The 27,729-nt window shown below is 46.7% G+C and overlaps 1 protein-coding gene across 1 annotated transcript; it reads left to right on the forward strand.

Moving 5' to 3' along the window:
- Nucleotides 1-15,218: 15,218 nt before the first annotated feature.
- Nucleotides 15,219-27,729, forward strand: CHRNB3 (cholinergic receptor nicotinic beta 3 subunit). The gene is made up of 6 exons (XM_076361900.1): nt 15,219-15,261; nt 18,919-19,070; nt 20,123-20,167; nt 25,025-25,134; nt 25,360-26,242; nt 27,595-27,729. The coding sequence occupies exons 1-6, from the start codon at nt 15,219-15,221 to the stop codon at nt 27,727-27,729; spliced, it is 1,368 nt and encodes a 455-aa protein (XP_076218015.1).

Genomic DNA, 27,729 nt, shown 5'->3' on the forward strand with positions numbered 1-27,729 from the left:
ATAGAAGTCTGGTGTGTAGAGTCCTTGTGTGTTTAAGCTTTCCATGCTGGTGAAGTTGGTTTAACGGCTGACTCAAGTGAATGTTCCTTCCATTGAGAGGGGTGATTAGTGCTTGTCTTGAGGGTTTCAGTAGTACCAGGTTGAAGAGGGGACTGCTGCCCAATTGCTGACGCTTCCTTTCCTATTATCAAAGGATGTTTCTAAGAAGAGAATGCAGTCCATTCTGACAACGGGCTTGAATTTCTCCTGCAGCAACTCTTTTTTTTTTTTTTTTTTTTCCTTTCTTTTAAAAAAAAAACCCTTGCTAACTCCTGATGCAGTGATGCTAGGGCTAGGTGTGGACTCTGCTAGGCCCATGACGGCTGGCAATATCTCAGAGCTCTGAAGTGGGGAAAAAAGGCTGGCACGGAAACAACTGATTGTCTTTCAGCAGTTGACTTTTCCTGCACGGCGCCCTATACTGCGATCTCTCTGATTGATAGCAATATAGAAAGAGAAGATGGCTATCTGCTACTGGCCAGGCTAGGAAAGGAATTCTAGCTTTTCATGTAAAATTAATAAGCACAATATGTTCCCCAAGCATTTGTTAAAGTTTCCTCTTTTTTTAAAGTGGGGCCTGTTACATTTACACAATCAGCTGTAAAAAAGGTCTGCATCACTTACTGTTTGTATTGGCCACAACCGGTACCTGCACATAGCAGCAATTTCATAAACATCTCTGAAAAATGTGATTGGGAGTTAAAAAGTGGAGATGGGAATGTAGAATGGCATGTGGTTGTCCAATTGCACATGAAGTAGCTGACATTTGTTTAAATACATGTAACTGCACTTCACTGAAGCCTATTTTATAAAGCAAACAATTCAAGGAAGTTAGAAAGTAGCAAAATTGGCAAAAATGCTCCGTCCTCAAAATCTGGACAGAGAGATTTGTTTTGAAATGGGCTGATGCTTCAACAGGCAGAAATTAGAACCTCTAAAAAGAGAAGTGTTGGCTTACTTCCCCCTGTTGCCCCAATTTCCTTTTTGGCGTGGTAGGGTATCTGACTTGTGTGTAGTGTTTACTTTTTTTCTTCCTACAACTCTGTGAAGTGTTAGATTTCCCTGTCTAACTGGGACAGTTCAAACCCAGAGGTATGCTTTATGGGGAAAAAATGAATAGCTGAATACTTGTATTACTGCTTGTCACACTGAGGAAGTCCTTCATCACTGCCCTTTCTTCTCCTCTGCTTCCAGTTGCCATCTTGTCTATGTTGTTACTAGCGTGGTCTTAACAACTGTGGCAGCAAATTAAGGAAACTGAGATTTCCAAGAAATCTTCTGTCTTGCTGAGATTGCATTTTTCTTCAGCTCTACATAGGGTTTAGGGTACAGGTGCCCTGTGTGAATTTTGAAGGAGTTCTCTTGCAGCTGAAGAAAGTGCAAAGCAAATCCCCGTTTGAATGTAAGAAGAAGGAAAGTGAAGTAGTTGCTTGGGTAAAACTAAAACCACAACAGTTTCTCAGTCCATTTCAAAAGGCTTTTCCTATTACATGCTTCTCTGGAACCAGGAAGTTACTCCTAGTTGCCCTTTTGCTTTGTTTCTTTCCCAAGATCTGTTTCAGGTTTTAGTCTATAGGCTTATCTGCTTCCTGTCTGCTTACACCTTCATCAGGTGGCTTTGGCAGGGTGGAAAGGGGTGTTTTGAGCTATTGCCTAATTTTAACAACCAAAACACAATCTGCCAAAGCACGTTGATGCTTACAGTCTGTCATGACTGCAAGTTCAGGTCTCTAAGTCCTGCTGTTTTAAGCACAGCAGGTTATTTGCCATACTTTAGCCATGATAATGATTTATTAATAAATGAGAAAGAGCAAAACAGGATACGTGATTCAAAAATATGATGATGACAGTAATTGCTATTACAGATTTCTCTTTGTGCCTGTTCAATGCTTTCAACGGAAATGTTATCTTCTTACAGAGATCTTTTGATGGAACTGCAGCATTTTATTGCACAAATTGGGCAGAAGGCATTACAGTGTTATACAGACTGAAGGAGTTTAAAAGTGTGCAGAAAAAATGTATTGCAAAGTTGTTGTTTAATCCACTACGAATAACTTGAAACAGTTCCCAAAGGAAAGTCATCTTAAATATTCTTAAGTCAAAGAAAACATTTAAATCAGTTACTCAGAAGGAAATTTTCAAGAACCTCTCTTGAGAATAGGTACATTACATTGTCATAATTAAATCATTGCAGTAATTAAATCTCTCCACAGTCCCGCCACTATTAGTTCATTTAGCACTGAGTATCAAGCCTTTTCTTGCCTGCCATGCAAAATGATCTAGTGATCCTCCTGTAGCTGCCTCCTCCCACTGTAGAGGGAAAACAGATTGTAAGGCCTGGGCTCACACATTCCCGGAACCTCTGAAAAAGTGATTGTCCTCTGCATCTTAATTGGTTCTAGTGGTCTATTAAAAGGTCTTTTAGTTAGGGAGGAGAATGGAGAATACCATGAGCCTAGTTGGGTTGTTTTGTTTTGGTTTTTTTTAAACTTGGGGAGGACTTGAGTCAATTAGGCAGGCTTCTCATTTCCTTTCAGGTTTCACTGGATGTGACTATTAAAGGTTCAGGGTCTGTGGCTATACTAGTCATCTATAGATGAACCAACTCTTCAGTATTTGAGTCTGTGAAAGACATGTGATTTCCTGTTGGGAGATCTTCAATTCAGTGACCTGGGACAGGTAATCCAGAAAAAGGAGGAGGTCTTGCCTTCAGTAATGGTTTCTTCTTTCTTCTTGGGCTCGTTTACCAGTCCCCAGCCAGAGTCCAATACTCTCTAACCAGGTTCTTATAGATGTACCTGTACCCAGGACTTTGATTTAGCAGAGTGATACAGCAACATACTGAAATTGCATCACAAGCACAGTATAGCAATTGCAGTATACAGCCGAATCACAGTACAAACGTACTGTACAAATTCCCATTACTGGTCTCTAAATGCTCGCCGTCATGACACTGTGTCCCCCCAGTTGTCGGGAAGGAATATGTGGGTTACACCCAGCTCAAGCCAAGCTGATTTTGTGAGTTGTTCAGTTTTTATACTTTATATTGGGCTGAGTCACATACAGACTCCCCTCCCACGCTGGTCTGGCTAGCTCAGGAAAACATTACTCTTGACTAACTATTTCAGGGAAGGCTGTTCATGCAATCTGATGACTGAGTGATACAGCTGTATACCTAAAACAAAGGTTACCATTCAGTCCCCCTTGTGCTGAGATAATTTCAGCTTTCTTTATGACAATTTGTCATTATTCCTTACATTCTTCCCTGAGCTCGTCATTCTTGCCCATCTCCTCTGGGCCTTCTTCCATTGCAGGGGTCAGTCACACATCCCCACACCGTCTCTTTTCAGGAGTGTCCTCACACATGTCTTTTGCAGGCAGAAGTGAACTTTTTTGGCTTCAAGTGCTTTACAATCTGGACCCGTGGCTCAGAAAGGAAGAAATTTCCAGAGGTGGTACTTTTTTATGTTAAGAGGAAGGGATCTTGTTCTGCGCTTAAGAAATCCCAGGACTTCCACCTGCACCTTCAGATTTAGGATAATAACCACAGCAGCTGGCTCTGCAGAGAAGGAAGCTTCAGGATACCCACTTTCAGACCTCAGTCCAGAGTTCTTGCTCTTTTTTTGTGTGGGTTTTTTTTTTCTTTTCTTCTTATTTTCTTGTATTGATAGGATCAGACCCTTCATGAATTCACTGATGTTGATGCTGTCGGGAATGGCACCTGCAAGCAAGGAAAATCTAAAAGGAGAGAGAGTTGTTCCCAAGCTGGCTGTGAGACACCAAGGTGGAGTCTTCTGCTCTCGCTAGAGCACATGCCATGTGAGTTCAGGCCACAGAGGCTGGCCTTACTGATAAATGTTTCCATTTCTAGTATTTTAAACTTGATCTGCACTTGCAGGCTTGTCTCATAGGTGTCCCGAGTGGATATGGTGTTTTATCAAGTGATTTTGTGGTGGCGGTTTATCTGAGGGACTGCAGGAGTCACTGCCAGATGAATAAATATTTGTGGTGTTATGTCCAAGGACTGAAAAAGAATTTATTTATCAATAACCTCAAATTCTGTAGTCTGTATGTACATTCAGTTCTTATCTTCGTTACTCTCTTTCTGAGTCCAGACAGGAAAACCTTTTTATTTAGTTTTCTTTTCTTTGACTGACAAGGGACCGAAATTGCTCAGAGTTTATGTGTCCAGCATGGTGAGGAACTGGGCAGGTTCTGCGCTACAGGTACTACAGCATGGAAATCTCCTGGTCATAGATAATAGGAAACATGTCTATCCCCCCAGGTGAATGTGCATGTGGCTATTTCAGCTTGAGGAACTCTAGTTATTTGGAAGTAATCTATTTAAAATATACACACACACCCCCCACAGTTATGGTACCAGTGGAGTTATCTTTCTTTCATACTGCCATCAGTTGACAAAATCAGATTTCCTGGTGGTAACTTTTCACATAACTAAAAAAATATATATATATATGTGTGTGTGTAATATCTTTTACACTCAAATGTTCAAGCAAGCTTATGATGACATCATAATTAATCTAACAGTATCACTCTGTTGATAACCATTCTTCCATCAATATTGACATTTACCTTTTGGGCTGTCTACTAAGGTTGTTATGACTTACATTTTTTGCTTCATGATATACCAGCTTAATAGCTGTCAGGTAATTGACATGTATATAACTTCAGTGATAAGATGTAATTAAATTAAACTAATATCTGCAAATGGTGCTTTCTTGTGTTGTTCCCAATGCTGCCTGACAGACTGGATTCCTACACCAAATCAAAACCCAGCCTCCTTCAACACCTTTTACTCCTTCAGTCACAGAAGAAATCATAAGCTTGCACATGCAGTAGATGACATTGGCCTTGCTTGTTTTTCACAGTATGATCACCACAAAGTCTTGTGAGCATTCTCTCTACTGAACCCATCATCCCTGTGATGAAATATGACTGTAGAAGTAAGACTTTTCTCCCCACTAGAAATCTTTTCTAATCTTGAACGTTATCTCATTTTCTCTGACGTTTTCTTGTGTGCCTTGCCTTGCTCCTCTACAGCATCACTCTCTCTTACCGAAGATTCATTTGATCTTTTCTATTAATGCTTTCAGAATTTAAACATCTGTGTTTCTTACCACATTTGCCTTTTCTGATCTTTTATACACGGTAATGAGACACCGACCTGCTTAGTTACAGAGGTTGTCAGCAATTGAGCACTGGGGTATTTGGAATGTGGGGCAGTAACCTTTTATTATGGACTGGTAACATTTTACTGTTTCATACTATAAAATGTGCCACAGAGATGAAAATGCAAAACACTGTTGGAAACAGCATTGGAATGAAAAGCATGTGTCAGTTGAAGACTGCTTCGGGTTAATGGATGAGTTTGGCCTGAGGAAAGAGGAGGCTTGCTTATTATTTCAATGGGTTTTACTCTCTGTGCTTTCAAGCTGAGTTTTTACTTTTATTCTACTTGTGTCTTGATTCCTATATGTAAGACAATATATATATAAGAGGTATAACAGCGAGCTCAGTGATTCTCAGGGGAGCTGAGAGCTTTCTCAGCAATGTCTTCACCACTGGCGTTAACTTTTCCTCCACAGAAATCAACAGTAGAAGTCCTGCCTGTACTGAAATGCTGAAAGCCTAACTGAACATTTTGGGCAAAGCCTTGCTGAATCCCATGGGGCTGGGATTTTGTCTTTGTATTGCTGAAAATGGTATTGTTGTATCATTGGCAAGTCCACCATGGGTTTTTCTCATCAGCCTTGTGCAGAAGAGGGGGCACTGGGGCAGCGTCATTGTCTCAGACAAGACTAAACAGCATTGTTCTTTGGCAACAAAGTCATGAGGCCATATATGGTTTCAGCTGCCAAGTGTTTGCTCATGATGTCACAGTGGGAGATGGGCTCCACAGCAGGGTGACAGTCCGCTGCGCTGCTGTGAGATCACGGTAAGGTAAAATCCAGCTGCGATGATAAATGGTTATTTACCTGAGTGAATAAGGTGTCTAATAGCATTCCTAGCCAAACCATCATCCCCATTACATGTAGAGGAATTAAACTCTGCTTCCTCTGCAGGAAGCGTTCCTGCATTCTTTTTTTTTGTTCCTTTCTATTTTGCTGGTTGTCTGATGCATCTGGAGTTAATGCTTGCTGAGAGCCTCAAAACATTTCAAACCTTATGAAACCAGTCTGTTGGCTGACTGAAACGTTGTTTGAGGCAGGCACATGGCATTGAAAGTGAATGTGAGGAGCTGATCCAGTGAGGACAAATAAGGGTGATAACGTGGAGAAGGGTGACAGCAGCCCAGGTTGTTTCGTTACGGCCCAAGGCAGTTAAAAGGCCTTTTGGGGCCTTTGTGGAGTTCAGTGGGGGTGACATTTGTTCTGCACGCTCTACAAAAGCCATGGCAAGTTGTCTCCTCGCACTCTTCCCCATCATCCGCTGACTTGCCAGGGCCTGGCCCTGCGCTTATCAGCCTTCCTTCGGAGAGCTGGACCTATTCCCAGCCTCAGTCCCCTGTGCCACAGGAGTAGTCTGCAGAGCATTTTGGCTGTGGTCCCATACGTGCCTCCTCCTACTAATACACACAAACTGTTGGACTGTGCTCCCAGTTCAGGGAGTTATTCCAACCCAGCCTTTGTTTGCTATTAGATGAAGTTGCCTAAATACCTTTCATTAGGTTAATTCTTCTGACTAGGCACAGACAGGCCATTAAAACAGTTATAGGAAATAGGATATTCTGGCATGGTAGAGAAGGCAAATCTAGTTCTTACGTACTTTTATAAGTAACATCAATTACGCTTTCTAGTGAGGTGAAGCTGTAAACATTTGGGTTTTGTATTCAGCTTCTTTGGCTTGTCAGAAGCAAGATAAATGGCAGATATCAAAGATGTCATCCAGTAGAGATAGCTTTTTGGGTCTCAAAACCTCTCTGTTTTTAAACTTTAAACTATTTGATGAACTTAGCAGTTTTAAGATATATCCATTGGTTACATATGCCACCAAATAATTATGGGACATTCTACTAGCTAACATTACCTTCACATCCCTTCTGTTATGATTATATGTTGCCTAAAAGACAATTTTTGCAAATTACATAAAAACCGTACTCTGACTTCACTCGGAAACTGTGAAGGCGTCTGATAAACTGTGCTTTGTTTACACTCATGTTTAACATCAAGCATTTCCATAGTCCCAGGCTAACTGGTATTACTCAGAACTGTTCTATTGTAGATACAGGCTATTATGCATGCATGTCCAAGGCCTTTATTTCTTCTATACTCAGTACTCTTAGACATCTGGTATGAAAACTGAAAAACCACCGAAAAATCACCTAATATCCATCGTTTTGTTTGTGCCACTCAGAAGTCTAACTGGGTTTTGTTTGTACATATTCATGAGCACAACTGTGAAAAACTTTAATGTAACAAACAAATACCTGGAGGTTGACGACACTGAATTTTAAGCACATAGGTAGACATTCAAGGGGACTATATCTCCTTTTGAACTGGAAATAATGGCTTCATATAATAAGTTATTATGAATAGGAAATTCCAGAAGTTACTGTATGTGAACGTTTGTTTCTGGGTCTACATTTAAGTGTGCTATCTGTTCATGAGCCAGTGAAAACAGAAGCCCAAAATATGCCACAGGTGTTCAAAATGATGGTCCTACATATTCTATCTCTTTAGTTCCTACCTGTGAACATTTCTATCTAATCTTAAGAAACCTCTAGAAGGAATAAATTTTATTCTTTATAAATTATTTGACATTAACCCAAACAATACAGACTCAGCATGGCAAGCAGGCATCTCTGGCTAGAAGGCTGACATCCCAGCTCAAACCATCAGGAGGTAGTCTTCAGAACAGCAGTGGGCTGACTTGAGCCCTGCTGTGACATGACTAGAGAAGGACAGAAGTGAGTTAGTGGGAGGTATTAAATGAAAAACCTCTTGCAAACTCCCCCACCACTGTTTTCCCATGGAGAAGTTGGTGTTATGATGCTGGTTAGGGTGACCACTGTGACAGAGGTGAGGTCTGGTCTGCTGACTGGCTGCTGCCAGAGCAGTTTCTGCTTTTTAACCAGGGATGATCCGAAGTAAAATGCATGCACTTCATAGGAGCTGCCCCATTCAAATGAGTGTCCTGACTGCTGTGCTAAAATTCCCACTTTGTAAAATTCTTGGCTGTAATGTAGCTGAATGGGGGGACTTTGCTCTCGGTGATCCAGCCCAGGGCCCAGACCTCCTTTTTCCTGGGCAAGAGTTGCAACCGTTTGATATCATGCAAGAGATGGGTGCATCTCAAATATCAGGGGTCTTGCTCACAGGAGGACTAAACAGCCTGGATCCTGGGGGGCGGAAGATGCTTGGCATTGCCAGTGACTCCTAACTTAAGCAAACCCAGCCACCTTTTGGAGATGGAGGATTTCTAAGCAGAGTAGGCTCGGTTTCCCTTTGCAGGACTTCAGTGTCTTTTCATTTGGTGGGCACCTAGAAAGTCAGGCATGTAAAATCTCAGTAAAGCAGTGCCTGAATGAGATGGCCGCACTGCACTGACATAGTCTGTCAGCCAAACAGGGAGCCTTTTAACATTTCTGGCTCCAGTTTTGAGAGGGAGGGCATGTAAGGGGTGACGAGGCATGCTGCTGCTGAATGGTTGGCAGGGGAAGGTTTCTGAAGAGCCCTCAGGGTGAAGGGAAATGGTCAGAACAAGTCTGAATCAACCAGAGAGTGGCCGCCTTGGCACCCAAGCAAGGATTTAACACTTGCTTGTTTTTCGGGGATTTGTTTGTTTGTTTGTTTGTTTTTCTTTCTCCTATCCTCTTCCAATTTATTTCTGAAAGCTAAAGATGAAGGCACAGGCATCTGTCCTGTAGCTCAGCGGCCCGTGTTGAGGAGCTATGTTTCTCAGCTCCTGTGTTTTGTGAGGCTGAATGTGGCTGAGACAATTGGTGCTGCTGCTACATTTTCTGTAAAAATTGTAACTTTCAAAAAAAAAAAAAGGTAGAACAACTCACGTTCTGAAATTTGAGTATGAGGGTTGTGTTCATGAAGCACAATCTGACAAGGCTATTGTGTACTTGCAGATTTGAATATATAACTTTTTTCCACAGAAATGCAACTCCTAATACACATGCTGAAAATGCACATGATGGAGAACTTGTTAACTGTGGAAATAACTGTCTTTCTGTAATCCAAGCAGGTAGCAAGAGGCATAGAGCAGCAGAGGAAAATGCACAACAGCAATTGCATTTCTTTTTATTGAAACATCATGAAAAAAGCCACAAGCACCAGAACAACATCCAGTAACGTAATGAAGAAAGAGACAAAAGAATATGGGCCTCCAAGCATTCCTAGCAAATATGTTACTTTTTCATCTTTTGGACAATAGAGAATTATTATCTGTGTCAAGATACATTTCTAAAGCTGAAAAGAAACCTCCTTGTGAATTGTGTGTGGACGATGTGGACCCACAAAGCAATCACCTCTGCTAACTCAGGAAAAGATTATAAAGACCAAATGCCCTCAAACACAGGCAGGAACAGAGCTTGTAGACCTCATCCAATTTCTGCCAAAGCATTTGATTTTGCTATGTTATCTCCAAGGGAGTCCCCCACTGTCCCATGCCAGACACAGCGGCTCCAAAAAGAAAGTCTGTCAGCTACCACCATTCAGGCTGTGTGGCGGGGCTATCGCGTCCGAAGAGAAGTGGATGAAATGAACAAAGCTGCCGCCAGGATTCAGGCAGCTTATCGAGGCCATAGGACGCGGCAGGAATTGCCCCTCGGGTTTTACGATTGCCTTGGGGATAAAAAGCCTGTATTAAGTTGGAAGGAGAAAGCAGAAAAGAGGACAATGGCACTCCCTCTTGTCATGGAGTGCTGTGTGTGTTGGGATAAGGGCTCCCAGGCACGAGGTGTTACCACTGAAAATGAGAGGCCGAGAGGTCGATTCAGAGATAGACATGAACCAGGCGCTTCTGTCATTCCCGGAGCAGTTGTCTTCAAAACAGAGTTTTCTCTCATACCCTGCAAAGTCTTGACCCTTGCTAATCGTTTGTTTACCCCTGAAGTCTTCCAAGTCTTGACATCTGAACAGCAAGTCCATGACGCTGCAGATAAAATTTGGGCTGTGAGGAGCGTTTACCAAAGCAGCGATGAGCTTGATAAAATGGAAAGTCAAGCTGAGAAGATAGCAGATCCAAGCCAGATCTTCATTTACAGTTATCAACTCAGACCAAACAGTTGTGAAAATTATCATATTTCAGAGCTAGCTGGTGTCACCAAAATGCAGGAATTGACCACAGAGGCCCAAGATACGGTGTCACATCCTGAACGAGACCTCACTGTAAAGTTAGAACTGACAAAGGAAAACAAAGAATCTAATGCAGAGGGCAATGCACCATCTATCAGAAATATTAATGTGCATACAGTGGTGAAGAGCTTGTGCACCTCCAAAAGGTTCATCTCCCTACGTGTCTCCAGTCCCAATGGAGCAGTGGAAGGTTTTTACAGGGAAACAGGCAGCGGGCAGTTGCATGGACTGTACACTGTCAGAAGGCACAGGGACTCAAAGCTGTCTCAAGTCTGCATTCACATAAATGTGGTGGAAATGGGAAGGAGGGCAGGCAGGAGTTTGTCATGGCAGGAAGGCACGAAGGAAACCCAGGGCTGGAACGGCTCTTGTTCTGCAAAACCTTGTCCCTGTACTCGCAGAGCCTGCTCACCACTGAAACAACTGTCTGAGCGCAGCTTGAAAGTGAGTTCAGTTCTGGCAGCCTCCGTCAAGGGTTCCCGTCAGACCTTCCCCAGCTTGCTGTGCTAAATGGCTGCTTGTTCCCTGGCTGACACAAACACCTTTTTTTCGCTTGCCCATTGTGTGAAAGAGGTTAAATCTCTTGAGGCAAGCTGTGATTGCTACCACAAACAGGTCCATGCACAAGTGCAAAATTCTTACATATTTTTAGAGCTTGTTATCTAGCCCAAATTAACATTATGCAGAGTTCCAGCTACAAATGCATCATTCAAAGTATGAGTTTTCAAAACTACACACGTTATGCTGGGGTCCCAAATAAAGCTCACACAGCATGTAATCTGCACTGTAGCCCAAACAAGTCCGACGTACCGCAGACCTTAACATGGCACGGCCCTGGACACTCCAGCGAAAGTGCTGCCTGCACCTCAGCGCGGTGCTGCCTGCACTGCCCGGGTCCTGCCAGGGAGGGGTGCTGAAACAGCACGGGAGAGGAGGGAGGGAGACGTCCACAACGGAGACTGAAAAGGAAAAAGGCAAGGAGAAGGTGAAAGGACCTTCTCTCGGCGTGAGAGAAGGGAAAAAAGGAGGAGGGGGAAAGCGGCAGCTGTGCTGGGGCACCGCAGGAGAGATGAAGGACGGTGGGATGCGGTGCAGCTCCCCGTGGGAAAAGGGTGCATGGAGGAGGAGGAAGGGATGGAGGGCAAAGAGCAGGGAGGGAGAGACTGAATGGGGTTGTGCTTGGTGGGGCCTGTAAGCAAGCCAAGAGGATCGACAGCAGGAAGGTGCCTGGGGGGGACAGGGAGCTGGAGGAGAGCGGAGAGGCTTCAGGGTGTATGGGCAGGTGGATGGCTGGCTGCAAACTCTGTGCCCTCTGGCACGTGGAAGTGCCTGGTGCTGCAAAAGTTGCTGGCAAGCTGGGCTAAAAACATCCCTCGCCCAGAGAAGATGCATGTTTTAGGAAGCTGCTGATGGAGAGGTGTCTGCTGACAGAGAGGACTGAGAGCAGAGAAGATTGGAAGGGAAGCACCAAGTCAAAGATGAGGCTCCAGGAGTGCTGCCCTTTCCTACCCCACTTTTGCTCCAAAAACTGCCCCTCACCCCTTCAGGGCTGGTGTTTGCCTGCTGGCTCCCTGTGTCATGCGAGATGGCACAAAGGCAACTCAGTCCGCCCTTGGGAGCTCTGGGGAGCTGGCATCCCTTGGCTCCTGGCATACCAGCCCCAGGGACCAGGAAGGCTGAGGCGGGTTGGGGAGGGAGAATGCACATCCACCTGGAAGGAGCCTCCTGCCCCATAGCTGCTGCAACAGCCTCACCTCTACAGCCTCTCTTTTCTTGTCCCTGCAGCTAACAACCCTGACGGTGCTGCAAACCCCTCTCCGGCTCTTGGTTCTGGAAATGGGGCCTCTCAGTTCCAGTTGGCAGCATCTGCCATCCATGTCCTTCCTCTCCACCGTCCTTCTCTCCTCAGTCCAGGTTCCCCACCCTCTGGTCACCAGCCAGCGCTGTTGCCTCTCCCTGGAAAATGTGTTTTCCATGCTCGGCTGCATGATGCCTTCGGGTAACATGGCTTGGCACTCTCCATCATAACCTCAAGTTTTCAGTTGCTCCTAATATTAACCATGTGGGATCAAACTGATAGATTTGTGCCTCTAGGTGGATTTCTCTTTTTTTTTCCCCCAGGAGTTTGAGCTGCCCAGAGCGTGAGGCCCAGTTCCAGCATTGCTTGTGCTCAGGCAGCTCTTGGCTCTTTGCATCCTGGAACTGCAGCCTCATGTCAGTTACAAATCCCATGAAACCTGTGGAAAAACAAAGGCAGGTTCTCAACAGAGAAGTTTCAAGTTTTACCCAGGAATTCATGTGCTATCTCAGGGTGGGTGCTCCCCATGCTTCATGGCCTGGCTAGTAAAATGGCGTATTCATGCGTACCTCCTTTCCCAAAATTTTGGAGAGCATGGCTGAATAAAGACTTGTAAACAGAAAGCATCATCAACAAGCAAACAGAATTTATTTCTCCAATACCCTCTTCTGGTTGCCAGATAACTTTGGCACCTAAGCCAAAGACCAGGCAAGCTAGGTCCTTACTTCTTGTCACAATCTAGGTAGTGGGTGGAGGCAATGGTAAAGCAAGCATACATCATATTTCCCTCCAGGCAACTACCATGTAGTAGCAAAAAACCTATTCCTATAGCCAGCTAATAGATTAACTTCACTACCTCAAGGCAGCAGCCTAAAGCCTTATCAAAACAAGTTTCTCTCCAGTCTGTGATACAGCATTGTCTAACAGAGCAGTGCCTGGACGCGATCTCAGGCGGTAATTATGATCAGAGATGTCAATGGGCAAAGGCTGGGGCTTGCAGTCATGAAGCTGTGGTTCAGCAAAGATGATGGATGATACCTGAGGGTGCTGAGCCCTGTACAGGACTGGAAACATGCTGGAAAGCACAGGGTATTCTGCACAGAACATTTTTAAGGGGTAGCCTTGTTGCAGAAAAATTTGCATCAGGCAGGATAATTGTGTTTAGTCCACGCCCAACTTTATGGCAGGTTGTAACGCTGCCTGTCCGCACCACTCCAGCCAGATGTCTGCTGTTCTCTTGATGCCAGCACAAAAAAAGGACCCTTACTGTGCACCTTGACGAGTTGTGTGCTTATACCTGGTCTGGATCTAATGGGTAAACTGAGCAGTCTGGTAGTGGCAGCAGCTGATGATAACAAGACACTTCATTCAAGACAGTCTCTTGATAGCACTGTTGATTTAGAGTTGATTTCTGCAGCTGGGATGAGGAAAGGTACAGAAGAAACCAGCTGGTCCTTCAGCCCTGCCAGGTGAACACTGGCAGAGCCGAGGAGCTAACAAGTGCCCTTGCAGATTTCCCATGTGTAGTACAGTAGTGGAAAAGGCAAACCCACTGAGCTGCTGCCGGTGGCCTGCCCGAGAGCTACAGATGAGGCAGGTTGCAAGTCCACAGCAGCATGAATAAGGGGGTAGGACACTACAAGAAGGTTACTTGTAGCAGCAATGTGAATTTGAATGATGCTGAAATGACATCTTTTTCATTACAGGAAGCTGAATAATCTGATAAGGTTACAGCTGCCAGTTATCAGTCCTCTGTGAGGACCTTAGATAAGGCAAATCTGAATCACATAGCTCATGACTGTACCAAAATCTGGGCCACTGCAAGAAATGGGCCCAGCTGTTGCTGATAAAAACAGGCTTCCCATATGAAAGTCAGCAAGCAGTTAAACTCCTCTAGGTTACAAAAGTGTATCAGTGGACGGAGACAAACTCTGAGGATATGCAAATAGCCATGAATGGTTTTGTTTGCAGCAAATGTGTGGGATTACTGTGCCAGCACAGAGACAGAAAGAATAGCCAGAAAGAGTAAATCAAAGCAGGAAGAGTTTCAGGTCTGGGTGCAAACTAAAAGAATTTTGCACCACTCTTCCTTGAACTTGAAAAGTTCAGGGAAAAAGCTCCTCTTTGGAGAGAGATGGCAACACAACTTTCGTTTGGGAAGAAAACCGAGAAGATCCTGAGATCCCTTGGCTGAGGAGGGGCAGGGGGACAGGAAAAGAGGAACCCGCATCCCTTTTGGTATCAACAATTTCTGGCAGCTTCTGAAAGGAGCCCTGTCCAAGGTGTTGCTGGGGAGGAGTGACAGCTGCAGAGGAACTGGCTAAATAATCAAAGGTCCCATCACTCTCATTGCTGAACACAAGACCCTGGGGCAACACAGTCTGTTAAGCTGTGCCAATAGATAGTACCGTGCAAGCATTTCTGTGCTGTTGTCTGTGATGTTTTGTGTATGAGTGATGAAATATAAATTTAGAAATCAGCCCTGTTTTCCCACCTATATCTTACTGTTTTTTTCCTCCCCAAATCCATTTTATAGCTGTAAAACAGCAAGTGTATTATGAAAAATGAATAAGCTAAGTTACGTCTGTAGGGAGGCTGCCTCTTTTATTAGACCAACCAATACAGCTGGAGCAAACAGACAATCTTTTAGGCATGTGATCTATCTTTGGGTCTGAGCTGCAGCCTGTTTTTTTCCCCAGCTGTAACTGGCAGCATAATAAAAGACATTTCTCCTTAAAAATCTTGCCTCACTTCTACTCCTAGACCGCAGTGGCAACAGCCACCCAAATACCGCCACAAACAAATCAGTCAGAGTTTAGGACCCGGAGCCCTGTTTTAAGCTTATGGGATGTGACAGCTGACTGAAAATCAATGAAGTGTGATTTACGGAGCGTCATAATGAGGCAAGATATGGCTCGAAAGGTGCTGTCTTGCCTTGCAGACTCAATTATCCGCCTTGATTTTTAACTAGATTCTTTTAGTCCCCTACTAGGATGAGACCGATTTGCTTATGAAAACAAAAGATCAGATTTAAAGGAAAAGCCACGGTGGTGCCCATGCTTTGCCTAGTGCTTTTTGCGCTGTGTCTGAGCCGCTCAGGTAAGTGCGATTTCTTCTTCTTCCAAGCCGAGCTGCAGATGTTCAAGAATTTTTTTCTGCTGGCCAGTTAGCTGCTGCTTGCTGGGACAAGGTAGATGCCGGCTTCCCTTGGTCCTCTTCTTAATGCTGTCTGACTAGCAAAAGAGGGTTGTATCAGCTGCTGCCTTGGTATTGCAACCACAGCCAGTTTGGCAACAAGGTTTTAATAACTGGGGTGAGGGGGTGGTCGCTGGGTAGAAGTTAAAAAAATCCTAAGCTTGACTCTGACTGCTAAAGGGAGTTACGGGAGAACGTCCATCACCAGGAGGAAGACTGAAATGCCTCAGACGAGCTGATGAAAGGCTAAGTGTCCTTGTCTGTATTTCTTGGGGTGTTTTGCATGTTTGTTTAGCAGACTCCCTGCCCCTGCACTCCTGCTCCTGTGCCTGTGGGGAACTGCTCCTGGCACGGACCGCAGAGAGAAACAGGAACCTGGGGGAGAGGGGAGATGGCAAATGGTGCTCAGTTACTTATACGGGTGGTAACCTGCCAGGGAGCTCCCCAACTTTTGCCTTCTCTGCGCACCATATGGTAAATTCAGGGATGCATCTGTCCTACGGCTGCTTCTCGTATTTTTCAAAGGCAGTGCTACTTTGTTCAGTGTTTTCTCCGTGGCTTTATCCAACTTAATTGTCAGGCAGGGCTTGATCAAAGGAGGTGTTAAACTATTTTTTCTGCTTGATATGTCTTCCTTCTCATTAAAAACTTCTGCTTTTAAACTGTCCTCCTGCAAGTACTGAGGCTGTCTTAAAAGGGCACCAATCTTGTTCCTTCTGGCTTTCTTCTTTGTGAGATTTCTCAAGTCTTTTTCACTCTTTTCTGTGGCTTCCCCAGCAGCTGAGAATCAACACATCCAGACCCAAAACCAGCTTTACCACTTCTCTGCTATACCCTCTTGGAGCATTAGGGCCCTTGGACTTCATATGCGGTATGGGCTGTGAAATGGCACCATTTTCCTATGAGGGAGTTCATACACAGCCACGGACACCGTGCCCATGGGGTATGTGGTTGTGTATGTGTGTGGAGGGAGTTATACTCAAACAAACCCAGAGCAATGCATTCCAGCATTAAGACAAAGCTGGTTTTGATCTGCATGTTTTGGGATTGTGGATTTTTTCTGTTCAATGGCTTTTCCATTAAATCTCCTGTGTTTAACAACCACACACCCCTATGAACCTCCTGAAGGGAAAGTGAAAGGGCTGGGAGCTGGGGTCTCTGCAGACACTCTTACGTGTCAGTGGATTGGACCACTGAAGTTGTGGGTAGTGAGGGGGGAGAAAGATGTTCTTTCTGTTCCTTTGGTTGCGGATGCAATGCCTCTCTGGCATGTTTGGCCAGGCAATCCAGTTTCCTAGGACAGACCCCAAACTCTGTCCCCCGTTTGCTGTGGTGGAGCTAGCATTAGCCCTAGTGTGAGAATAAACCCTGGAGCAAGCAGAAGGAGCATTTGTGGTTTCCCAGTTGGTAATAGCAGACCTCAAAGGCTTGTGACAAAGTGGCAAGACACAGGGTGGCCGCAGAGGCTGCTATAAACTGTATTGACAGCTGCATAAGCCCATCCCTGGCTGTGGAGCAGAGCAGGTGGAAAGGAGTGTGAAAGCTCCCTCTGACCAGCTAGCCTCCACCTCCCCAGGGTTTGGTAACCCCACCACAACTGCACGTCCAACAACTGAGGACAAGCACAGCCTGTGCTAGAGCATCTGACAGTAAAGTAATTATCTTGTGAGTGACAATCATTAGGCTTCAGAGTTTACAGCTTCTCAAAGAGGAATGGGCATTTGCTGTGGCTGGAAGTGGTGGATGACAGAACTGCTTGGACCTTGTGCTATCCTGAGAGAATCCAGACTGCACTAGGGAATGATTTTGTCCAATGGGGAGCTCTGGCATGGGAACAGGTTTTTGCTTCAGGCAGTCCTTCAGCTGTGCTGCTTCCTGCCAGATCTACCCCTGCCTGCAGCCTCACATAGACCCCGCCGAGGGAGAGGAGGCTGCACGGCCTGTTTCGCCCAGGAGATGGGTAGCAGCTGCAGGGGGAAGAGGACATAGACAGTGATAGTGGTCTATCCTTTCCTCTGTGCATGTGACAGAGCATTACCCTCTGCCTCCGGTTTTCTCTCTGGAGGCGCTACTGGGCTCAGATGCCCTTTCCTCTCTCCCCATGGTGCAGGGACCCTGCTGGGGGCTGTCTTACCTCTGATGTTTGCTGCACAGCATGTGTGAGACCCTCAGCTGTGCCCTCCTGCCAGGGTTCTCCCATCACCTGGTCCTTGCACCATCCCTTGGCCGTGACCCTCTGCCTGCAGATCCCTTCTGCACCTAATGGCTGGCAATCCAGGCACAGGTGTCCTGCTCACACTGGGACTGGCAGGGCACGGGTGGTGAGGGGACAAGGTGGGCCCTGGGCAGTGCCTTGTGAGGTCCCCTTTGACTGCTGGCACAGCAATATTGGCTGTGACCCCCGTGGCACAGGGCCGACCAGCTTGAGCTCCTTTTTCCTCCATGGTGCCTTTGAAGAGAGGTGAAATCCTTCTCATCCTTGGGTGTTGTGTGTGTGCACAAGGGAAGAGGTGGAGGTCATGTCAGGACCTCAGCATCACAGAGAGTGGGGCTGGCATTTGGGAAAGGATGGAGGGTCTGAACCGCCCTGCCCCTTTCATGGTAGCAGGGGGAAGGGGGAGCGTGGTGACAGGGACCAGGGGAGTCTCAAGTCTTGCAGGTACAGACTATGATGGCTCCGTGCTTGGTTGCGGGCCGACCTGGCCCTGGCTGCATCATCCAGCTCCTCCTGCTGCCAGATGAGCTCTTTTTGCTTTTTGCTCCACCAATGCTGTTGCCCACCCAACCCACCCCCCAGCTGGGAGAATTCAGCTTTCTCAACGATTTGTTGCTATCCCCTGGTTGACCCCAGAAGGAGAATTCATTTCCAAGTGCTGCATGAGGCTCCCTCAGATCTGGCCTACAGGCCCTGTAGCTTCCAGCGAGGAAATCCCACCACCCTGATCCTTGAGCAGGGCAGCCACCGTCTCAGAGAGGCCATAGAAACCGACCAAGTGCAAGTGAAATCCCTGGGCCCAGAAATGCCCACAGTGTATTGCTGCTGTTTCTGGCTGCAAGGCAGCCAGCCAGGGATGGCCCCACAGTGACCAGATTTCCCCTGTGGCCCCAGCTCTCTGTGGTACACCACAGGTATCTGAAAAACTAGGGCTCTTTCTCAGGGTGGCATTTATCAGGTTGGATTTTTACTACTCGGGAATGAAAGAGAGCACGTGATGCTCTGAGCCCGTGGATCTTCTAAAGAATAATAAACAAGAAAGACTGGACAAGTACGTTGACTCAAGACAAAAAGGCCACAGAAAACAGAAACCTGGTACAAAGTCATCACTGCTCCGGTCTGATGATTTTTTTGTGTGTGAGTTGGGCTTGGGCTGTCTTGCCTTCCCTTCCCCTCGCCCTGGCTCTATTGAGAGTCTGTGCATCTGAATTCCTACAGATTTTACTGACAAGAGCTGCCCAGAGGCGAATTTGTCTCACATCATCGCTCTGCCTCACTTCTTCAGGTCATGCTGTTCTCCACATCTGCTTTCCAGCACGGCCCCACTCTCTGTTGCTCTCTTCCAGATGTGGCTGCCTTCAGTTCAATCGCTGAAAATGAGGACGCACTCCTCAAGCACTTATTTCAAGGCTATCAGAAATGGGTCCGCCCCGTGGAAAACTCCAATGACACCATCAAAGTCCTTTTTGGATTAAAGATATCACAGCTTGTGGATGTGGTAAGTGTTGTGTTGGGCTTTGTAGAACATCCCTTCTTTTATAGACAGTCATGCATCCACCTGGGAGGGCTGGTGATGCTGTTGGCTTTTGCCTCCTGACACATGAAATGGTGATGGTCAGGCAACGAAATGCTAAGCGTGGTGCAGTGCTGGTGATATGACCTCTTGCCCCACGCATGGCACGGGCTTAAAGACTCATTCGTTTTGCAGCAAACCTGAAGGTCCTTTTTTTCCCCACTGTTCTCAGGGGATAAGGCTTCATTGCATCAGGTGTTAATTGAACAGTCCATGCCAGACAGTCCCTGGCCCCTACATTTGCCATTTAATGACAAGGCAGCTACGGGACAGGGGTGAGGAAGGGTAGAGCTGGTTGGATATTGTTCACTCTAAGCAAGCTTGCATCCAGGCCAAAGGCAACTCATATCTTGACCCAGCTGGCCACTCAGATATGACACTAGAGCCAAAACAGACAATCCCATGTTTTTGCCCACATGGAAAGTATCCCTTCCCTTTCCCCTCCATCACTGCAATGCACAGTGGAATTTGCACAGGGTCCAGAGGTACCCACAAAACTGTGTTCCTCACATCCCCCGGCCCCTAGCAGTGTCCCCTTGGGCCGTGGAAGGCAGACTCTAATTTTGTGCTTTATTTACATATTCAGGACAATGTTTCAGATTGTATCTTCCCAAACTCACTCCAGGCCAAGCAGTATGGGGAGATGAGCCATCCTGTGAGCCCACAACCATGTGCGTCCTGACCCCACTTGCTGGCTGAGCCCTGCTGCCTCCCTGCTCTTTGGCATCTAATTCCTTCAGGCTGCTGTGAAATGCCAGACCTCGGTTTTCCAGCATCAGGAGCTCCCAGCGAGAGCAGGGACAGCACCTAGAAAGTCAGTTCACTTCTCCCAACAGTGACTGAAGAGCCCAGGCCCATGGGGAAACAGGTCCATAGGGATCTTCTCTGCTCAGCACAGGGCTGGACTCTGCAGGTATAGGGTCTGTTTCCACTGGCTGTTTTGGTATTGCAATCCTCTCTACCTTGTGTCACCCTAGGATGAGAAGAATCAGCTGATGACAACCAACGTGTGGCTGAAGCAGGTAAATAAGACCAAATCAGACCTCTCCTTTCAGTGCAGGGCTGCTGAGCTGAGCGGCCATCCCAGCTTGCTGCCCACTGTGCCATCCATCCCCTTTCGTGACGCCGAGTGGCCAGACAAAAGCAGCACCATGTTACCTTGCCTGAAGTTTTTACTTTACTCTTCTCACTTCAGCAAATGCATAAAGGGGCAGAAAGGCAGGCAGGTGGCCCTTTAGGAAATAGGGTACCGTCTTCTCCTGGCCTGCGCCCCAGCTATGCACTCAAGCCAGCTGTATTTCAGGGAAGCAACATCCCCTGATACTGCAGTGGCTGTTCCTGGGATACTGTGTGTGCCCTGAGGGACTACTCTGTTTCAGACTTAGAGGGCACGCAAGTACTGCGTCTCTTGCCCAAGCGAAGACTGGTGCCTTGGATGGATGAATTTCTCCTTCAGCATAAGTAAAGAGAAAGAAAAGGCCAGCATGTTACACCCCCCACCCACCCCCCAATTAAAATCTGTGGCAAATTAATCAGATGTCTCTAACACAATTGCTTCTGGAAGTGATGATAATTTATACAAATGGGGGAAAGGTGCAAGTTGAACTGTTAGGTCTCCTTTCTTCTTCACTCCTGAAGAACACTGCATTTGGTTTAGATTACATTGCACCAATTTATTGACCTTGAGACAATTATTTTAAGTCTCTCAGCCATGTGAGAATCTATAAACATGTCAGCTGATCCTAGGCAGAGGACATAAACCCAAGCCATACTTGAAATGATGCCATGGGAAGTGGTTCCCAGAGGTCGCTGGGCTGGTGGAGGAGAAATGCCACTCAGTTTTTGTTCTCAGTCTGGTACCTGTAGTGCTGCAGCGCATGTGAGCTTCTGAGTGGAGCAGGACCCCTAAAGGCCGTAGGGACATTATATGCAAAGATGGTCTCTCCCTTTAAGAAGGAGAAGTTCAGACTTCTCCTTGCTGCAGGGACGGCAGGAATTTCCCCTTTTGCTGGGGAAATTTGTGGCTGATCTGAATCCAACTGCTGAGAGCCTGCCCTGAAAGAGCTGCGGTGTTACATTTTCCCCACCTTCAGCTGCAATTGCAGAGACCCTCATGTGCACAGGGCCAGATCTTGGCTTCCTTACTCTGAGTAGCCGCTTGGGCAGACAGCAGAGCCCTCCTACAAAGGTAACCCCTTGCCCCTGTCTCTCCTCTCCCCATTCCCACCCTCTCTCCTTGCAGACTGCAGCACCCATCTCTCCCTGCAGGTCCAAGCCCTGCAGTCTGCAGGTGTGAAATCAACCCACTTCACCCTCCTCATTCTCTGTGTTCCTGCAAGTGTCCCCAGAAATATTTTACAGCCTTTTGCAGCCTTTGACAGAATATTCCTGGGTCTGACCGTCTCCTTCTTCTCAGGGAAGACTTGACTGCTTGCTTCATCCAGGACAGCAAAGTCTCCTATGCCCTGGGGCAGCCTTCATCCCTCTGGCTGGGTGACATCTTCACCCAGGTTACAGTGACTGCAGAAGAGAGGGATCTGAAGTATTGACTCACATTAGCAGGCCAAATGCAAGTCCAGGCTGCCCAAGGGCATTAAGCCTCAGATGTTAATGCAGACAGACAGCTACTGATCCTCTCTCCATTGCTGCATGAACCTGTGTGGGGACATTTCAGGTTAGCCCATCCACATGGAGCACCCTGATTGTATTGCAGCATTAACCTCCAGTCATAGCCTGGAGCCTGTGTCATCACTGTTGCTGTGTGAAATCAGGTTCTGCTGCAGGTTACTCCAAACATGCTGCAGGAGGTAGGGACATACCTCCATCCACTCATTGCCTCTCGGGTGTGGGGGAGGATGAGGGTGAGGGGAAGCCACTTTGCCTGATCCTTCTGCCCCATGCCGTGGCTAAAAGAAGGACCTACCCAGTCTGCACTATGGACATGCTGATTTCTTTGGAGGCCTTCGGAGACTGCTCAGATATTAGCCAGGGCAGTTCCCTAGGGTAACTCAGCACTGCGATTTTCAGAATTGCTGAGCTGGGCTCTCACTAGTTGTTAGCGTTTCTAATACCCCTTCTCGATCTGAGGGGCTAGGAACTTCAAGGCCCAAATGAAATGGGAGCAGAATTCCCAAAGGGAGCAGAAAATAAGTGAGACACAGGCTCTGATTTTCACAGATGCAGATGCCCTCAGGAGGTCAGGCTGAGCACTAAATACCTGTGGCCTGACCCAGCTGTCCTGCTTTGGGAGTCATGCAGTCCAGTAGGCTTAGTGTGAACTGGTCCCACGTGCAATCCAGTGCTTAGGGGATTATTAGAGTGCATAAGCACAACAGCTAGGAAAAGGTCCATAAAACTAAGCAGAATTAAAATAATTTTTCCTTTTGGGTAGGGAAAAGTGAAAAACACTAAAACAAACCAGAACTCTCTAATGACAGAGATCCTGTCCTTCTGCAGGAGCTGGAGAGGTCAGGGAAGTCTGGTCCTCACCCTATGTGTGTGAGGTTGAGGGAGAATCACAGTCATCATTTCTCTGCCAAGAGTCTGGCTTCTCTTAGGTGAGCAAAGATTAAATCCAAGGATTTTCTTTTTTTTACCTCAACCATCCAGATGGTCAAGATGGTGGGACTTGGTGATGTGCATGCAGGCAGACACACAAGGTGCAACGGAGTTTTTAGTGGTTGCTGAGAAAGTATCTGGGTTTGGACAAGCTATGGAGTCTACTAGGAAGGGTCGAGAATCTGGGTCCAGTGTATCTTGGTCCACTTGCTGTAGGTTATGCACTTGAGTGACAGCCCAGAGACGGGAATTTGGCAGAACTGGAGGAAGGGGAGAGCAATGGGAGGGTCTGGAGCAGCTTGGAAGAAAGGGAGAAGAGAGGAAAGGGCCCTTTGCATCTGCTGCTACAGTTTGTGTCAGCATAGCCCATAGGGAGATTCCCGTTTTAAACTGCTCATCTTCAAAGTCTGCACACAATCTATTTTCTGCTCTAGTAAGAAGACATGCAACCATTTGCCTTGCAGACACGAAAGAGCACTTTAGCTGGGAGAGAAATCAATGCAGGGCATGGGGGAGGGAGGAGTATTGCAGATGCAGCAAATAACCCAGGCCAAGGGGCTGCTCCAATTCAACTCCAGAGGGATGATTATATCTCCAGGTGGCTCAGGGTATTTGCTTCTGTTGTGTTAGTGCAGGCTATGAGCTGACTAGTGTTGGCTGCTGCTGTCGGCCCTGACTATCCCCTTGCATAACAGGAATGTTTCCATCCTAAGCCCCCTTGCACCTATTACAGGAGGTGTCCAGGGCACATGTGAGTCTGTGCCCACGTAAAAGCCCAGGCTGCTGGAAACATCTGGTAGTCACCCATCCGCCGAGAAAGGTTCACGCTAAAAGTGGTGTGCTCTGTCCCTGCTGCTGAGGCTAAAAGCAGCAATGACCCTCTTCTTTTTCTACATCTGAACAGGTCCCATCTCTCCTTCAGCAGCAGGAGGAGCCGGGGGTGGAGGGCTGTGCCTGATTGCTGACACCAGCCATTTGGACAGTTCAGAGAGTGGGTCCATAACTCTTCTGGTGCAGGTAGTGGGGCCATTAATCCTGCCTTGGTACCAGCCTGGGCAACTGCCTCCTTTGCTTGTGCCTTGTGCCAGATTTGAGGAGGGGTCTACCAGCCACCTGCCCATGACCTTGGGCCCCATCCCTTCCCTGCACCTGGAGGAGGAAGACGCTTGTTCTCACTGTCTGTGTTTAGGTCTCTACTGAGGCTCTGGGTTGCTGTCACACTGTAAAGGACCTCAATAACAAGTGTCTGTAGGTATAGCTGTGAAAAGCATGTGGAATCGAGGAAGTAAGAGGGGAACAGTATGGTGGGAGAAGCAGAGAATATTGCATTTTGGTTCGTCCTTAAGTCATGGAGGAAATTGCCCAGAGAAGGCTGCGGCGCCCACATCCCTGGGGAGCTCTTAGTTCTGGAGCTTAATGGAAAGTCGTTCATCTTCTGCTTCTTGGTATTGACTACAGTCTACAGCTCTTGCTTTCTTTTGCTGCTATTCCCACGGGCAAGTGAAAACCTCCATCAATAACGAATGGGATCAGAGAGCTGCTTTTCCACTGCATCTCTGGAAATCTCCAGGTTGCTAGAGCCACTTTGGTAGGATCTCCCCATCTGAAAAAAACAAAAAGAGGAGAGAAAAATTATTCTGGAGTTCAGCATGATGAAAATGGACAGGACTCCCCCTGATTTTGCTTTTTTAGTGTTATCTCTTCAGGATTGTAACCAAATGCTTTACAGTAGCATTGTATTATTTTTCCTGCAATAGTGTACAGGTCTTTCTGATGAAAGAACAATGATTTGGTTTGCAAGGACAGTATACAAATAATAGGTCGTGTATTCCGTTCACTGAAAAAAGCCAGGTCTCCACTGAAAAGTAATTAAAGGCCACCTCTCTGTCACTTGGGCAGTAGTAGCCATGCCAGCTGGCTCTTCCATGGGGTCAGTGCCAGCCAAAAACACCATGGGCTGGTTCTCAGAGGGAAGAAGAAGTGCCAAACCCAAGGGAAGTGCCTCCTTTCTTCCGGACTACCATCAGGTGGGCTGGGCAGGGTGGTGAGTGAAGAAAGTCAAGTGCTCCCCAGGAGTGCCTGCCTTGGGATTGCCTGCAAAGGGATGGGTTGCTGGGGCCCACCTGTGGCTGGAGGGGCAGTGCTTGTGGGGATTAGCATCTCCCAGCCATGGCTGCCTGCCATCCTCTCCGCCGCTGAGCAGTCTTACTCCAAGTTCTGCCCATTGTGCAGTGCAATGCAGTCCCTCTGAGGCAGGTGGTGGGAGGAGGAATGAGGCTGTTGTGTATGAGTGGGCAGAGGACTCTGCTGGCTTGTTACAGGAATGGATCGACCACAAGCTCTCCTGGAATCCGGAGGAATACGGTGGGATCACTGCCATCCGTGTCCCCTCTGAGTCTCTGTGGCTTCCCGACATTGTTTTGTTTGAAAAGTGAGTAGCATGGCTCCTTGTTCTGGGCTTAGGCCAGAGCTTGGGCAAGGCATGTCAGCCACCGTGAAGCTTGCGTGTGCTGTCAGAAGGCTGCTTCTTTAGGCAGTATGAACGTTGGCTTCCCTTGTGCTCCCGGTGATGGGTAGAAAGCAGAGCTGTGAGGGGGTAGGACTGGGGCAAACTTAGTCCTGAACTTGGTACTGTTTCTTCCTGTCCAACTCCCAGTGCTGATGGACGTTTTGAAGGATCTCTGATGACCAAAGTCATAGTGAAGTACAATGGAGTGGTGACCTGGACGCCACCGGCCAGTTATAAGAGCTCCTGCACAATGGATGTGACCTTCTTCCCCTTCGACAGGCAGAACTGCTCCATGAAGTTTGGGTCATGGACGTATGATGGCAGTATGGTGGACTTGATTTTAGTGGATGAAAATGTGGACAGGAAAGACTTCTTTGATAATGGGGAGTGGGAGATCTTACACGCCAAAGGTATGAAAGGCAACAGGAAAGATGGGCTGTATTCTTACCCATTTGTCACTTACTCCTTTGTGTTGAGACGCCTTCCACTGTTTTACACTCTTTTCTTAATAATCCCTTGCCTGGGATTGTCTTTTCTAACTGTCCTGGTGTTTTACCTGCCTTCAGATGAAGGAGAAAAGCTTTCATTGTCTACCTCAGTTCTAGTCTCCCTCACTGTTTTCCTTTTAGTGATTGAGGAAATAATCCCTTCTTCTTCCAAAGTCATCCCTCTGATTGGTGAGTATCTGCTGTTCATCATGATTTTTGTGACACTCTCTATCATCGTGACTGTGTTTGTCATCAATGTCCACCACCGCTCCTCAGCAACTTACCATCCCATGGCTCCCTGGGTTAAAAGACTCTTCCTCCAGAAGTTGCCTCGGCTGCTCTGCATGAAAGGCCATGTAGATCGTTACTCCTTCTCAGAAACTGAAGAAAAGGAAACCACCTTGAAATCAAAGCTCCTGGGGAAGCAGAAACACAAGCAAGCAAAAGATGGAGAGAAAATTGTTATTGCCTTTCTGGAAAAGGCAGCCGACTCCATTCGATACATTTCCAGGCATGTTAAAAAGGAGCATTTCATCAGACAGGTAGGTGAAGGGAGGGCAAGGAGGGATCACAGTTTCCTTGACAGCAATGGCTTCCAAGCTCTTACCTTTTCTGCATGCCTTTCCCTTTGCCTCTTCCTCCTGCTCTCATCTGAGACATGTCTCGGGAGCTTCCCCTGCTTGATAAATGACATGGGTTTTGGGAAAACGCATTGCTTCAAGGAGAACTGTATTGTGCTGTGAGAGTCCCTACTCTTCACAGATGCAGGAGGCCACAGCAGCATCTCCTGGAGGAATTCCTGTTTTGGAGTTATTTGAATAATCTTGTCCTGCTTAAGTTGGGGATAGACATGAATCTGGAAAACCTCCAAACTGTCACATGCTCTGAGATTGTCTCTTTCACAACACTTACAGGCAGGCAGGCTCTACGGCAGGTGCTAGATCTCAGTCCTGGCCTCCCAGCGACTATACACAGTGTAGCTGCCCTGTTTTGAGTGGAGGTCTTCTAGATTTTCACTAACATCAGTTCAGATTAGTCCCTAACTACCACCTTTCTCCTCCTCCCAACAATCCACCTGGCTATTAAAATAGCAAATTACTGTGTGCATAAACAATGCATCTCATGCAAGGGTAGGACAGCAGAGCGATGCACCTGGCAGCATACGGAAAGAGAAAAACTTTGTTAGCAAAAGCTAACAGAAAAGCAAACCCCTCCTAGCAAAAGCCATGGCTTTGTTCAAACTGTGCTGAGAGGACTTCAGCAGAAAGATGAACAGTAAATCAAACATGCAGTATGTGAGCATATAGTGTCCATGACTGAAGACTTCTGTTTGAAGCTGAAATAATTTTTAATAAAAAAAGTCCCTTGGATTGCTTTTATAAATAGCTCTTTTGTGTGTGCAGGGTTGTGCTAGTGCTCACAATGCAAAAGCCCCCTCCTGAATGCACACAATCTGAGCCAACAGAGCACTTAAGCAAACAGAAGCCAATGGGACCACTTGTACTGGAAGCAATGTCTGAGTCAAAGTGCTGTGCTAGAGCCAAGTCCTGGCACTTCGAGGGAAATGCAGTTCTGCGAAAGGAAACCCGGTTCATTATAAAGCCATCTTCAAGCTTGAGTCTGTAAACTTTCACATATGCACTTAGCTAAAAGCTTTTGCACAGGCTGAAAGAAGTCTGATTACCATGTTCGTAAAACTATGGAATTGTTTTGGTGTTTTGAGTGACTCGCAGCTATGGGTGCTGAAAAGGTGATCCATGTCAGTTTTAGGATACAGCACATTACAGACTTCTAATTTTAGAAACAGATTTTTGGAGCTGAAATATATGTAGCTGTATCAATGAAGTACTGGGCTCATTACTGTTTCTGTTTGTTCTCCCACTCTCCTTCCCAGGTTGTCCAAGACTGGAAATTTGTAGCTCAAGTCCTGGATCGGATCTTCCTGTGGTTATTTCTGGTGGTGTCAGTGACGGGTTCAGTTCTCATCTTTACCCCTGCATTACAGATGTGGCTGAACAGCACTTTGTAG

This window comes from Aptenodytes patagonicus, chromosome Z, assembly GCF_965638725.1.
Source record: "Aptenodytes patagonicus chromosome Z, bAptPat1.pri.cur, whole genome shotgun sequence".
Lineage (NCBI taxonomy): Eukaryota > Metazoa > Chordata > Aves > Sphenisciformes > Spheniscidae > Aptenodytes > Aptenodytes patagonicus.

What these genes read in the sequence shown, in the direction of transcription:
- CHRNB3 (XM_076361900.1), top strand. Translation starts at nt 15,219, where the DNA reads ATGCTTTGCCTAGTGCTTTTTGCGCTGTGTCTGAGCCGCTCAG. An exon ending in GCTGTGTCTGAGCCGCTCAG is followed by an intron (nt 15,262 to 18,918) that starts GTAAGTGCGATT and finishes GCTCTCTTCCAG; the next exon opens with ATGTGGCTGCCTTCAGTTCA. An exon ending in CCAACGTGTGGCTGAAGCAG is followed by an intron (nt 20,168 to 25,024) that starts GTAAATAAGACC and finishes GGCTTGTTACAG; the next exon opens with GAATGGATCGACCACAAGCT.